At 42.2% G+C, this 15,292-nt stretch overlaps 2 protein-coding genes across 23 annotated transcripts in view; both read right to left on the bottom strand.

Moving 5' to 3' along the window:
- Window positions 1-2,273: 2,273 nt before the first annotated feature.
- On the bottom strand, window positions 2,274-4,909 carry CCDC89 (coiled-coil domain containing 89). The gene has a single exon (XM_058687619.1). It carries the CDS (start codon window positions 3,571-3,573, stop codon window positions 2,461-2,463), a length of 1,113 nt encoding a protein of 370 aa, XP_058543602.1. The 5' UTR covers window positions 3,574-4,909; the 3' UTR covers window positions 2,274-2,460.
- Window positions 4,910-7,946: 3,037 nt separating this feature from the next.
- Window positions 7,947-15,292, bottom strand: part of SYTL2 (synaptotagmin like 2) — a 153,470-nt gene continuing 146,124 nt past the window's right edge. For all 22 annotated transcript variants that reach the window (XM_058687594.1, XM_058687589.1, XM_058687587.1 and 19 more), the window contains 4 exons: window positions 15,039-15,117; window positions 12,713-12,812; window positions 9,866-10,071; window positions 7,947-9,073 (listed from right to left, as the gene is read on the bottom strand). In XM_058687594.1, coding sequence (XP_058543577.1) covers window positions 8,928-9,073; window positions 9,866-10,071; window positions 12,713-12,812; window positions 15,039-15,117 — 531 coding nt within the window. In that variant the 3' untranslated portion in view covers window positions 7,947-8,927. The remainder of the gene's footprint in view (window positions 9,074-9,865; window positions 10,072-12,712; window positions 12,813-15,038; window positions 15,118-15,292) is intronic.

Here is a 15,292-nt window from a genome sequence, read left to right as displayed (position 1 = left end):
TTTTGAAATAGAAATAAACATAATTACCTTCTCAAAAGGCCCTATGGATTAAATAAAGCCAGCCATCCAAAGGGCTTCAGCACAATGACAAATAGTATGAGCTCAACAGTGACAAACATGATTAAACTAGCTCCTATATTCTGATCCTTGGTAATATGTAAGAAGTAAATAGTCCTTTCAGGCCATCAGTGTGGTTTCTTGGAATTTGTATTTAATATCACAATCTTAGTAGGACTATGAGAAAATAGGTTTAAAAAACTGCCTGAGGTAAAGTAACACTGGAAAATTGCTTATTAAAAAGATTCCAAGGGGCGTCTGGATGGCTCAGTTAGTTAAGCATCTAATTCTCAGGTCATGCCTCAGGTCATGATCTCATGGTTTGTGAGATCTGAGCCCTGCATCAGGCTCTGAACTGACAGTGTGGAGCCTGCTTGTGATTCTCTCTCTCCCTCTCTCTCTGTCCCTCTCCTGCTCGCATGCTCTCTCTCAAAAAATAATTTTTTTAAGATAGCAAGTAATACTTTTTAATAAATCCAAATTGTTAGGTAACTCTTGGGACTCTTGGCCCCTGTGAGGTAAGAAAAATACTATATTACTGTGGGAAACAGAACACCATAATGACCATAGGCCCATATTCATTCAGGGTCCAAGATCTCTGAGAAAACTGGAGATCATAAGGTTAAAAATAACCTGAAAGGACTTGAGTGAATTGCCCTTGGAAAATGTGGTCTGTTCTTTAGTATGCAGATAGGGATGTTTTGCTTAAAGAAAGCCAGATGTATATAGCACAGTGCATTCACTCCCTTCTTTGTCTTTGCTTCTATGGTAAAGATTTTTATCGGAACATACATATCTGCAAGTCTGCTCTCATTCGCAAGTACACAGTACGTATGATGGATGAATCAGATGTACATTGTTGACATGCTTTGCTAAGCGTCTGTTGTTAATCATTGCTGATCTGTTTTCCCTGAAAACGTATATAAGAAGATCTACAATAAACCTCAGTGCCTTGGGCTGTTGGCTTGGGGTCTCCTGTGCCTTGCTATACTGTCCTCTCTTTTTCTCAGTTCCTCCACCCCCTCCCAGGTCCACGGCCCTTTGAGGTCGACATATTACAATCTATTTTGAGGGGTATTCATAATAATGTTTCTATATCAACTAAAAACAGGGATATAAGCACTAAGTATATTTTTATAACTACCTCTTTAAGAATTTTCTATAAATATATATAATAACTATTATGTTTGTATGCATCTACATATTTAGGTATTCCTAAAACATGCTGTTAAGTATACATATATATATTTTGTTTAGATGTTTGGTTGTTTTTTTTTTTTTTTTGAGAGAGAGCTGGGGAGGGGGAAAGGGAGAGGGAGAGGGAGAGGGAGAGGGAGAGGGAGAGGGAGAGAGAGAAGCCTAAACAGGCTTCACACCTAGCATGGAGCCCAATGCAGGGCTTGATCCCAAGACCAGGAGACCATGACCTGAGCTGAAATCACGAGTAAGACACTCAACTGAGCTACCCAAGTGCCCCTAGATGTTTTGTTTTTTTTTAAAGGAAAAGTTAATTGCAAGGAAATATGCTAATAGAAACAAAACAATCACTTTGCATTGCTTTATGTATCGTACCCAGTTTGCTCTGAATGTTACCTAAATTGGGGCCTTTTGTCTGTTAGCACATTATGTAATATTAAAGGAAACTACTGATATTTGCAACCTTGTACCTCTATATCCTGTTTTCATTAAGGGAAAAACCCAAGAAAATGGAATGTGATCTCAGCTTCCAGGAAAAATACAAACTGGTTGATTTCACTTATTTGAATCTTATTGCTCATATAGAATGACTGTAATAAAGTTTGCCTGCTTTGGTAAAGAACTTACTGATTTCAATCTTTGTTTTCCAAACTAGTGCAAGTAAAATAAAATCAAAAGGATACTGCTGTAAAGCAGATGAAGCAAGCAACTGTTTGGCCAGTTGCAAAATATGACACTTTTTTCTGCCAGCTCTCTATGCTATTATCATGCTATTAACTGTTACAGTTTATAACTTAAACTATGGGAGACTACAAGCCTACCTATCTCCAAGGGGGAACTATACTAAATTACTTTCACCATAGTACATTTCATTGCATTTCAGATTCCCTTAAGCCCATAGGAGCTAATTTAAAATCTTAGGATATACGAAGATATCTGAGGTTGAGAATGAATAGGTTATGAGGAAGGTAGAGATAATGATAGCAAACTTTGGAGGATTTCAAAGGCACAGAAAGAAGTCAGGTAAATCTTGTGTATTCTAGGTGGTAGGACTGAAAATCAGTGTTAGCGTTACAATAGTAATAACCACAAGATCATAGTAAAGCAGCTTTTCTTCTTCCTATTGTGCTTAAAAGTATAATACACATAATGCTAAGGCACAAATATTTCAATTCTAAACTAGAGGAAAGAGGAAACAGAAGCTTCCTATGGGAAGAGATGGCGGAGTTTGGCGTTGAGTTCTCTCTCCTTGCTTAAAAGGCCCAGGCTGTGCTTTTTGAAGGCTTCAGACTGCAGCCTGAGTTCATCATAGGCCTTCTGGATCCCATCGATCCTGCGCTGAAGTTCTCGTACTCTCAAGTTACTGTCCACGGCCACGGCCTCCTGTTCAAACCTCTGTAGTGCATGCCTTCTGGCCACATCTGCTGTCTCCAGCTTCTCCTCAAGCTGGCGGATCTCCGCTTGCTTGCTCTGAAGCGCCCTGCCCCTTTCCATGGACAGCTGCAGCAGCTCATCTTTCTCGCGAGTGACCGTCTGCAGTCTGGCCTGCAGCTCCTGCTTCAGGCTGCCGTGAGCTTGCTCCGCCGCGGCCATCTGCTCCGCGATCTGCTGGTGCTGCTGCTGGAGGCTCTGCAGCTGGCTGTGCAGCTGCTCTGTCTCCTTGGCGTGGGCACAGGCCTGCCGGCTCTGCAGCTCCAGCAGCTCTTTCTCTCTGGCTTGTGCCTGGCGGGCATCCCGAGTACACCTCTGTTTCAGGGTCTCCAGCTCCTTGGAGAGGGCCTCGCTCCGGGCGGTGAGCTGGCGCACTTTGGCCTCCTGGTCCTTCAGAGCCTGGCTGAAGAGGCTGTCATTCTCCAGCCTCAGTTTCTCATTCTCCTCCCTGAGCTTGACGTTCTGACTCTTGTGTTCATCCTTGAAGCGGATCATCAACTCGTGGTTGGCTGCCAGGGTCATAAAGCGTTCCTCCAGCTTCTGGGCATGCTCGCTCACGGCCTTCAGCTTCTCAGCCTCCAGCATCCTCTTCTCCTCCAGCTCTGTGTTGAGCAGCTCCAGGATCTGGCAGCGCTCCAGGGCCTCATCTGACCTCCGCTTCAGGATGCAGATGAGCTGGGACTGCTCTTGGATGCGGGAGCAAAGCATCGCCTTCTCGCTCTTCTCCTCCTCGGACAGTCCCCGGAGATTCGCCAAGGCCTCCCTCAGACCGCCCAGTTCCTTAAACTCCATCTCCTCTTCCTGCTTTTCTGGTTTTTTGTCTTTCTTATCGAAGGGTTCTTCAGTATGTGGAGTGTCCATCCTGACAGCCTTTTCTTCCTGAGGCATAGGTGCTGCTCTTCTCCACTATCGGCTGACTACACAGCCTTTCGCCCTCAGATTCAAAAGCCTCGGAGTGTTGCTAGGGACTCCCAGCGCTCTCCAGCAGTTGCTTTTTCCAGTAAGCAGCCCTGTGATTGGTGGACAGGTCCTCAGAATGCCGTGAAGGAACAGGGAGATCTGAGGGACTGGAGAACCAATCTGTGCTTGCCTTTCTAACAAATCACAGCTCTCTGCTCCCAGCCCAGCATCTGGCCTATACTGTACAGAGAAGAGATGCCAGGCCCACTGGGTTTTCAGCCAGCATCAGGGTGCAAAACAAACAAACAAACCCGACTCCACCTAATTTCTGGGAGGAGTAAATAAATCAAGCTGCCTGTGACATATTTTTCCTCCATCTCCCCCCTTCACTTGTCATGAGAATAAATTACTCTGTGGAAACACGTTTGCTCCTTAGAAATGTGTCATCCATAAATACAAAGTAGCAGTGGTGCTCTGGGAGCCAGGATCCTGAGTGGCTGTGAGTTGAACCTATAATGTTTAACACAGCTCAGTACAAGAGCAAACCCCAGTGAAATTTCTTTAGTTTCCCTTCCTATTGTCCCCGGCTGGGAATACATCTTATTAGATATTCAGCTTTCCCTGTTTCTACTCAATGGCAAAATAAGGTTATAGAAAGAAGCTTAATGAACAATATAGATGTGCTGAACATTAAAACTGAAAGAAAGATCCAGATGAGGCTTGCTATCATATACCAAAGTCAATTCCAGATTAAACAGTTAAATATAACAAGTAAATTAAAGTGTTCAAAATGGAAACAAAGGAAACACAGGTAAGAATAAAACCTTAAAATAAGAATAAAACCTGCAGAAAGGACTGTTAGTTTATTCATTATGTAAAAGAGGAGTAAGGAAAAGCTTAATTGGACTTTGCCGAACATCTCAAGTTACTTATAACTTTTTAAATTGTGAGCTCTGAGGTCTCTCCAACCCCTTGTTCCTTAGGACCTGCTTGACATTTTACTTCCTAGTCCTTCCCAACTACTGATGTTCCCCTAACCAACCAGCTCTCTGGCCTTGTTTGTGCGTGTTCTCTCTGCCTGGAATGCCTTTTCCCACCTTGTCCTTTGTTACTCTACTCACTTATTGAGCATCAATACTCAGTTGAGAATCATCTTCTCTGTGAAGCCTTTCCTGGCCCCCACATGTAGAATTGACTGCTCACCTCTTTTGGTGCATCCACTGGAGACTTTTCACAATTCTAATGGAAACTGTGAAAGCCTTATTGCACTCATGGCTCACCTGCCTGCCTCCCCCTATTAAGCCCTGAGATCATTAAGGGCAGGGGCTGTGACTGTTCCATCATTGATACTTGACAAGTGCCTGGCACCTTGGGGAGGCTTAAATAAATGTGTGGTGAATAGATGTTGAAGGCAAATTTCAAAAACCAGGAAAAATATCCACCATAAAGATGACAGATGATAATTTTATATTTTTATACAGCCTGAACAAATAAATAAAGCATTAACATCTAAAAAGAGAAACAAATTCACAGATGAAGGGGGGAAAATGGGCAAGGATTGAACCCCCTCAGTGATCCTATAAGTTAAAGTTAGATACCATTTCATCCATCAATTTAGTCACAATTTCCCCCCTATTTTAAGACTACCCAGGACTGGTGAGGGTATAGTGAAATAGGTACTCTCACACTATTGGTGAAAATCAGTTGACAGCACATATTGAGGACTAAAAACATTTTTATGCTTTTTAAACTAATGATTGCCCTTTTGGGGGAGAGTTTTGCTTAGGAAATAATCCAAAAGATAAAGTTTTTCACTGCAGTGTGGTTTATAACAACTAAAAGTTGGAAACCTCAATGTCCAAAAAAGAGAAAATGTTAAGAAATTATATTTTCTTAGGATATTATGCAGCTATTAAACATTACCATGCTTGTAAGTAATTTAATGGCATGGAAATTTTTATGCTAGAAATATAAGTGAAAAAAGAAAGATAAAAATCTTAAAATTCAGAATGATCCTAGTGACTATTGCTATGACCACTGCTTCTGGTGTTCGGCCTTCATCTCTCAAGTCATGATGATCAGGAAAAAGCCTGAGTGTCATTGTAGATGTTGGATGGATTTTCAAATGCTTCAGATTTCACCAGAATGAAAACAGATGAGAAATAATCTGATCTTTGGTCTCAGAGATCAGGGTCTCATGTCTGTAAAGGGAAAGCAATGTTGGAAGACTAGGAAATTTCCTGAACTGAAATTTTAATAACTACTTAAATTGTAGGATATTGAGGTTTTATGAAAGTGGATTCCAAAGACTTCACAAATATGAATTAGAGGCGCCTGGGTGACCCAGTCAGTTGAGTGTCTGACTTCAGCTCAGCTCATGATCTCACGGCTCATGAGTTTGAGCCCCACATAAGGCTCACTGCTCTAAGTGCGGAGCCTGCTTCAGATCTTCTGTCCCTCTCTCTGGGCCCCTCCCACACTTGGTGCTCACGTGTGCTCTGTCTCTCTCAAAAATAAATATCAAAAAAAGTGAACTAAACTTATTTGTATTTCCCCCTCATTCCTCTTCTTTTCCTTAAATTTCAAGCTCATACACTGAAATGGAACTTACAAAGTTGAGACAAGTGAGTAGAAAATTAGAACAGTCATCTTCATATAAAAAAAAAAGGGTCACAGATATATTGAATGTATTTGCTGATTACCACATATGGTTGTCTGATGTAGTAAAGTGAATTCACAGAATATATTTCCTAAGAAAAGAAAACACGACAGAAAAATACTCAGTGTTAACAGCAGTTGTTTCTTGAGGGATAAGCTTATGGATGCTTCCCCTACCCCCCTCCACCTTTCTATGCCCCCTGCACGTAGTGAATGCTTGGTGACATTTGTTGATTAAGTAGATTTTCCACATTAAAAATTGGTTACATTTCTATCTTAAAATTATTTTAAAAAACTAAGTCCATAGATAACTTGTCAAGTCTGAGAATCTCACAAGACCCTAATCAATATTCATTTACCTATTTACTCAACAAACAGCTACTAGGTATAGTGTGGTGCTAGAGGCTAAGTATACATTAATAAATTAGATACCATCTCTTTTCTGAGAGAACTTCCATTTAGTAATAATGACTCTGGGCTCCTCTCTGCCATGGTTGTTTTCCTTGCTCTACCATTTTTTCCCCCACCTACCTTTGATCCTGAAATTGTCCAATATATTTCCTCCCCAGAAGTTCAAAGCCTAAAACTGGGCTGATGCTCTCCCTAGTGGTGACCAATGAGTCCCCTCCACTTGCCTGTAAGTCTTTTAATGTCTGTTTTTTTTTTTTGAATCTACTATCTCCAGAGTTCTTCTATATAACCTGCACAGTACTAGGCACTTGTACATCTTCTCCCATTTAATTCTAACAATATTCTTGAAAGGTAGGCATTAGTATATACATTTTATAGTTTGCAGGGAACAAAGAAACGAAGGCACAGAGAGGTTGAACAAGTTACCCCATGTCACCCCGAGTGGTAGAGCCAGAATTCAAACCCTGATCATTTGGATACCAAAGGTGCTTCTACTGACCACTCTGGTGTTTTGCAGGTCAGGGATCTGAGAATAGGAGGAGGCAGGCAGTCCCAGTCCTAGATGGGGAGACACTAGGACCAATCACAGTGTTTCAGAGCTGCTGGCTGCTGGGAGGTGGCTGAGCAGGCAACTGAAAGAAGGGCTGAGAAAGAGCTGGCCCCGTGAAGTGGCAGGAGCTGGAACAGGATCTGTACTTTCGACCTGGGAGCTAGCTGCGCCTCCACTCAGCTCGTGCCCCTCCTTGTGGTCAGAGCAGGATCAGGAAATAGAGCTAGACTACACATCTCGCTAAAAGACCTTGAGAGACCACGGGAAGGGGGTTCTAAGTTAGCCGCTCTTACTGGGCAGAAGTTTCTCACGTGTTTCAAGTGGATAGAGGTTCTAACATCTGTTCAGAGGAGACAAGCACACTAGTCATTTTCAGTGATGTTTCCTAGACACCTGTCGTAAGGTTTCACACTCCTGACCATCCAGACCCCGCCTAACCTACAGTGCTTGTTTTGAGAAAGGCAAGCAAGTTGGGTCCTAAGGAGGAGTCATGCTTTATATCCTAAAATGACCCAAAAAATGTCTCTGTGGAAAACTTTTCAAAAATAAATATTAACATATCTTCAATGCTTTTCAACTACTTCTTTAAAAGAAAAACTTCCACTTTCAACAACGTGGTCAAAGCATCTCACTCAGAGGAAATGATGTCCAGAGTTACAGTAAAGACTCGAGAAATATTAGCTTACCAATTCTTTAGCCTTGCTGGGAATTTAAGATTTTAGGACTTCTAACATGAAGTATCTCATTTAAAATAAGAAGTCTATTTAACTTGACAACACAATTAAATCATATCATAATTTCTTCTAAGGGTTTTTACAAAATACTGTATGAAAATTATACATAGGAAGCAAAGTTTAACAATTTACATTCTAATTAAAACTTTGTTGCAAAACATGCCTGTGACCACTCTCATGCTAATTTCATATAGTAGAGTTACAGGAAAACCAGAATCTTATATATGCAAGGTTTTTGGTTTTTTCACATAGTCTATGACAAAATACAGGGTTGAGAGCTTGGGAGAAAATTAAGCCAAAAACTGAATTCCACCTATGAGCCAGGAGGTGGCACCAAAGCACATCTGAGACTTTGACATTGGGGGCCGGGTGGAAAGCAGTTTCAAAGGCAGAAAGAAATACATGCAACAAATTCAGTCTCAATTCCCTAACACGGAATTCCATATCATAATAGAGTTTATAGAGTATATCGTTTTCTTATGGTCAAATTCTTTATCATCACTGATATTCTCCCTCCCCCCCCCACTTCTTATAGGAGTGTTTTTCTGTCCCTCTTTTACAAAAACTATACATTTTCAGTTCCTGCAAGGGTTTTCAACCACTGAGAAGCAGGCCCTCCAAACCGTCGCACAAAATTGTGGTGTGAAACACACAACAGCAAACTAGAAAATGTTGCTCGTTAACACCACCCCATATTTAATATTTTTTGATAGCGTTTTCTCTGAAGCCTCAGTACCATTTGATTTTGCTAGCTTTCTCAAATATCTTCTTTGATGTTGAGGGCACAAATAAGTTAGACTGTTTATTATCATTTAAATCTCTTGGGCCTTGTAACCAAAGAAGCACATGCAGGTTGACTTGAACATGCTGTGTGGCATCCGTTAGTGGAAATAGGTAGCAGGTGAGAACTCTGTCCACACAGTCAGATTTTCAAGATCAGATTCCACCTGCTTAGTGGTTTTTAGTGGAGGAGCCAGTCGATGTTGAGTTCATTTTGAAATCTTGGCAATTAATAGCATTCTGAGAGGCAAGGTTGCTTCAATCCAAGTGTTGGGGGAATTCACCATCTTTTCCCAGAGAGCAACTTCCTCTGAAGTAGAGTCCATCCAATCCACTTCAGTGCCATAGCTTTTACCTGGTGGGGGGGGGGGGGCAGAGAAAGGAAGCTTTGCATTTAGAAAGGAATTGTTCATTAGAGGCAGCAAGGAAGGTCATTCCCTCATTATAATCACCAGTGGAATACAGCTAGGAAGCATTTTAATATCATCAGGAGGGCAACTCTGGGGCTCAATCAAAGAAAGAGCTGTTTAGTCACCTGAGCTAGCTGACAATCTGTCAGGGACATAGTGGGGTAGTAGGGAAGAGGCCTGGCACTGGGATGGAGGTGACACTAGATAATCTCTAAGGAAGTGTGGTTTGGGGTTTTGTGTCTAAGAGACTCGACTTTGAATCTTGGCTCTGATGCCTATTAGCTGTTACTTCATTTCTTAGAACATCAGTTCCTCTGGAGATAACATAGTAACGACTCATAGAATTTCTGTGAGGATTAAATGAAATAATATAATCAAAGCACTCAGTACAGTGACTACTGCTCCACAAATGTTAATTGCTATCATTATTTAAAGCATCCTTTTTGTCATAAAAGGATATAAATATTTTTCAGGGAAGAGTAGTGATGAAGGATTTTCTGTATCCCCCCACATACTGTAACTTAAGCTCTGTGTGGACAGACACTACATCCTGTTAGTCTTCATATCTAGAGCCCTTGGCATAAAGCCTGACATTCCTTCATTCATTCATTTCATTACACTTAACAGAAATAGAATATCTGTTTTCATAAGGAAGAAGTAAAGCAACAAGCAGACAAACCTCTACTGTCTCCAGAAGCACTTGGCTCATAGAGAATTAAAAACGTAACAGACATTACCTGTTCCAAAGCCAATCCGAAGACCACCCAAAAACTGGTTGGTTAATTTGTAATGGTCCCAGACAGTAAGCTCTACACAGGCTTCTGTCAGATCTTCAGGCCTGAAACCATCATACACCATGGTGTGGTTGAAGACAGGGTTGGTGGTTTTCCCTACAGCTCTTGTCTTTTGGCGACTTTTCCTACTTGTATCTGGAAGGATGATACTACAAAAGAAATCATTGTGAAAGCATTTTACTAAGACGGTGAACATTTACACCTTAAGTGTACTTCAACACAGCTAGTGAAGACTGGCAGAAGGATATAGAAGAAGAAAAAGAGTGTAGAGAGGCAGTGGTGGTGGCGATGGTGATGGTGGCGGTGGGGATGATTGGTGGTGGTCATGGTGGTGGTGGTGGTGGTGGTGGTGGTGGTGATGGTGATGGTGATGGTGGTAAGGATGGGGGTGGTGGTGGTTGTCGTGGTGGTTGTCGTGGTGGTGGTGGTCATGGTGGTCATGGCGATGGTGATGGTGGTTGTGGTGGTCATGGTGGGGGTGGTCATGGTGGTGATGGTAGTGGCGGTGGTGTTGGAGAATATTATGGGGATGGTGGTAGTGGTCATGGTGGTGGTGAGGATGGTGGTGGTTGTCATGGTGGTGATGGCGATGATGGGGGTGGTGATGGTGGTTGTGGTGGTCATGGTGGGGGTGGTCATGGTGGTGATGGTAGTGGCGGTGGTGTTGGAGAATGTTATGGGGATGGTGGTAGTGGTCATGGTGGTGGTGGGGATGGTGGTGGTTGTTATGGTGGTGATGGCGATGATGATGGGGGTGGTGATGGTGGTTGTGGTGGTCATGGTGGGGGTAGTCATGGTGGTGATGGTAGTGGCGGTGGTGTTGGAGAATGTTATGGGGATGGTGGTAGTGGTCATGGTGGTGGTGAGGATGGTGGTGGTTGTCATGGTGGTGGTAGTGGTGGTGGTGGTCATGGTAGTGATGGCGATGATGATGGGGATGGTGATGGTGGTTGTGGTGGTCATGGTGGGGGTGGTCATGGTGGTGATGGTAGTGGCGGTGGTGTTGGAGAATATTATGGGGATGGTGGTAGTGGTCATGGTGGTGGTGAGGATGGTGGTGGTTGTCATGGTGGTGATGGCGATGATGATGGGGGTGGTGATGGTGGTTGTGGTGGTCATGGTGGGGGTGGTCATGGTGGTGATGGTAGTGGCGGTGGTGTTGGAGAATGTTATGGGGATGGTGGTAGTGGTCATGGTGGTGGTGGGGATGGTGGTGGTTGTTATGGTGGTGATGGCGATGATGATGGGGGTGGTGATGGTGGTTGTGGTGGTCATGGTGGGGGTAGTCATGGTGGTGATGGTAGTGGCGGTGGTGTTGGAGAATGTTATGGGGATGGTGGTAGTGGTCATGGTGGTGGTGGGGATGGTGGTGGTTGTTATGGTGGTGATGGCGATGATGATGGGGGTGGTGATGGTGGTTGTGGTGGTGATGGTGGGGGTGGTCATGGTGGTGATGGTAGTGGCGGTGGTGTTGGAGAATGTTATGGGGATGGTGGTAGTGGTCATGGTGGTGGTGGGGATGGTGGTGGTTGTTATGGTGGTGATGGCGATGATGATGGGGTGGTGATGGTGGTTGTGGTGGTCATGGTGGGGGTGGTCATGGTGGTGATGGTAGTGGCGGTGGTGTTGGAGAATGTTATGGGGATGGTGGTAGTAGTCATGGTGGTGGTGGGGATGGTGGTGGTTGTTATGGTGGTGATGGCGATGATGATGGGGGTGGTGATGGTGGTTGTGGTGGTCATGGTGGGGGTGGTCATGGTGGTGGTGGCAGTGGTGGCAGCATCCTGCTGGAGGTACTCTTCATTACTCTTCATTACAGTGGACCAGACTTGCTTTGAATCCTGACTCTGCCATTTATTGGTTGTGTATTGTAGGAAAAGTCACTTAATCTCTCACTTGCTTCATCTTTAAAATGAGAATGGTGATACCTAATTCGTAAGGTTAATGTTATAATTACATATGAAGGAAACAACTTAGTTCAGTGCTTTCAATTAGTAAGTGCTTAACATGGTAGCAATTGCTTGAGGATTCCTTTATAATTTGGAAATATGATCTAGTCCTGATTATCTCTTTTCTGGTTTTTTTTTTTTTTAATTTTTTTTTAACATTTATTTATTTTTGAGACAGAGAGAGACGGAGCATGAACGGGGGAGGGTCAGAGAGAGGGGGAGACACAGAATCGGAAGCAGGCTCCAGGCTCTGAGCTGTCAGCACAGAGCCCGATGCGGGGCTCGAACCCACAGACTGTGAGATCATGACCTGAGCCGAAGTCGGCCGCTTAACCGACTGAGCCACCCAGGCGCCCCTATCTCTTTTCTGTTTTTAACCTACCATACCTCTTATAAATATAAGAAGGTCTGAAAGTTGTCTCAGAATGAGAGACTGCCCTGAGCTGAAAAATCTTACCAGCTGACATCTATGAATAATATATAGAGAGAAAGTCACAAATAATGTCATATAAACTTAAACAGCTACAACTGGTCTTCTGAAAGAATAGGTATAGATAAAATCAGTCAGGGGGGCTAAGAGAGCACACTAATAGCTGTTTAGACACTGCTGACTTGATGCCAGGCATTTATATATATAACAGAGAAAAAAGTTTGCCACTTAAAAATTCAAATTAGGGGTTCATATCACAGGTCCTTCCAGAATGTGTTGCCATTGTCCTAAGTTATTTCATTCAAACCATGAATGATGAGTTTCAGCACCACAGGTATGGAGACTTGAAACCAACCAGCAAAGTCTGGGCTATGGCAGAGATGAGAGAGGCAGAGTTATCAATGCTGTTACCATTTAACAAAAGAATTTAGATGGTTGCCCCTTAGCAGAGGTAGATCGAGACATTCCTTCACCCAGATGTGCACTTCTCCAGTTGTAGGAAGCTTTTTACCTATAATTGAAAAAGGGCAGAAAAGAAAATTTCACTGCCATTCCTCTCTTGGCAATACTGCATCCAAAGATGCAGTCTGGAACAGTGATGCTAGCTAGAGCTTGATGATATGATCCTAATTGGCTAAATTTATACATTCTTAACTAAATCTTCCCTAGTCTGGCTGCACTGAGCTCAGATAACTCTATGCAAATAATTCATATTGATTCCAAGTGCAGAGTACTATCATTATTTCTGGGTTTGGCTTGTTTCAAGATAAATTATAGAGATCAGGTATGTAAATCATCCATTTACAGTTATATTCAAAACACCTCAGTGAAATGCATATTCCTTTCAAATATTGTTAATGGGAGGCATTTGAAACATAATGAGTATAAAGTAACCAAAACAGGTACTGGCTAAGTACAGCCACTTTTCTTGTTAAATGTGGTTACACACTTTGTGACAATATTGCGTACACACATAATAACTAGGGTTATGGTCAAGGAATTCTGAGAAGTTGGCTTACTCTTTAGTTGTTGGCTAGGCTGGGTGCACATGGACAGAGGACCACTACCATATTTTTCTGAATGGGTTAACCTAATTAACCAACAGGAATTTAATGAGCATTTATTATATGCTCAGCCCTATGCTAGTAATATCATTGGATGCAAGGAACATAAGAAATCTATGTCCTCGGGAAATGTTTACACTTAAAAAGAGTAATTCAAATAAAAACTATAAAAATGTAACACAGAATGAAATGCCAAGTTATAACTATAGTGTTCTAGGTGATGATGTGCTCAACGAGGGTGAATGCATATAGCCAGGAAAAGCTTTATGGAGAAGATGGGGCCTCATCTAAGACTTGGATAGGTTGAGAGAGGAAGCCACTCCAGAGAAGAGAAACTACATGAACAAAAAATCAGACAAGGTGGAGCCCATCACAAAACATCCTCTCCTTTGCCCCCTGCTCCCACCAAGAAATGATAGTGGTGGAAAACAGACTGGCAGAATTTCTATGCATGTGGACCATAAATGATAGGATAGAAATTATATATTTTAAAAATCTGCCTTTTAGGAAGATCCAGAAGTAACAAAATGGTGGTTTGGCAGCCATATGGACCTAAAGATATCTTTTACTTGCCCTCCAATTCTTTTTTTCTTTTTTTTAACCGAATTAGAATGCTTTTTCTAGTTCAATCACTGCCCTTACCATCCAAGATTTCTTTCATGCCACTGGTTTCACAGCCTGGTTACTGAAAGCAGTTGAGTTGCAACCTCTGATTTCAGTCATAACATTTATACAGATTCTTAAGGAGAAAAACTTGGGGAACTTGCTTAGGAAATAAATGGCAGGCATTCATTTCTTGCTAGTCTCTTGCTCCTTAACTGGGCTGGAGACCTGAGGCCCTAACATCAAGGATGCAATTAGGAATCTTGAGGAAAAAGCTTTCAGTCCTGCTGAGACCTTAAGAATGGGGAACCAATACACTCTTACTTCCTAAGGGCTCCATATGAATTTGTCTAATTCTTGCCTGTGAGGAACACCCAGGCTCCATTCTGAATACGGGAAAGGCCATCCACACTGTGCAGATACACCCAGTAAGTCTTGGGTAAGACTAGAAATCAGTGCTCTAGGTGATTTTGATGCAATATTTGGGAACCATTTCTTAAGCATAAGTGATTTATTACGGAGATGCTAAACAATGATTTCTACTATTGATATTCATCACTTCCAGCTGAGATCATACCAACCCTCACACTGGGAACAATAAAAAAAAAAAAAAAGAAAAACTTTTGGAGAGTGAGGTGATAATTCAAACAAGGATTGTAAACTAGAGAATTTTGGAAACTGAACATTTTTTTTTCCATGGAACCAGAAGGTAGAATGGTGGTTATCAGGGGCTGGGAGAAGGACATAGTGAGGCTGAAGTTTAAAGGGTACAGAGTTTCAGATATGCAAGATGAAAAAAGGTCTAGAGATCTGCTTTATAACAATGTGAATATGCTTAATCCTACAAAAGGTACACTTCAAAATGGTTAAGATGATAAATTTTATATTATGTGTTTTTACCACAATAAAGAATTATCAACTATAAATTGACTCATCTGGTCCATATAATTACTAAGTTAATAATTTTGCCTAGGGTTTCACCTTTGAAAATATCACAGAGTTCAAAGAAATCCTTGGAGAGGGAAGGGATCGGGAAAGGACATAAATCTGTATGGAAAATCATTACATACCAGGAATTGGATCTGGAACATACTGGAGAGCTAACTTCATTTCACCTCTGTTTTCTGCTTCAAGGGCAACTGGTGCTGTCTGGAAAATGAAGGACACTGTCAGTAAGTGTGAGACACAAACTATTTTACTCTGTTGATATTGTGTTATAGGACAACAAATGCCCGTTTCTGTGAGTATGTATCACCCATGAGTGCCCTGAATTAACATTTCCATCAAAGCTAAACTCTTGCTTTTATATCTGGGAAAGCCATAC

The sequence above is a fragment of the Neofelis nebulosa genome, chromosome 10, assembly GCF_028018385.1.
Source record: "Neofelis nebulosa isolate mNeoNeb1 chromosome 10, mNeoNeb1.pri, whole genome shotgun sequence".
Classification (NCBI taxonomy): Eukaryota; Metazoa; Chordata; class Mammalia; order Carnivora; family Felidae; genus Neofelis; species Neofelis nebulosa.
Note: the sequence above shows the minus strand (reverse complement) of the source record. Positions and strands in the feature narration are given on the sequence as shown.

What these genes read in the sequence shown, in the direction of transcription:
- CCDC89 (XM_058687619.1), bottom strand. Translation starts at nt 3,573, where the DNA reads ATGCCTCAGGAAGAAAAGGCTGTCAGGATGGACACTCCACATACTGAA.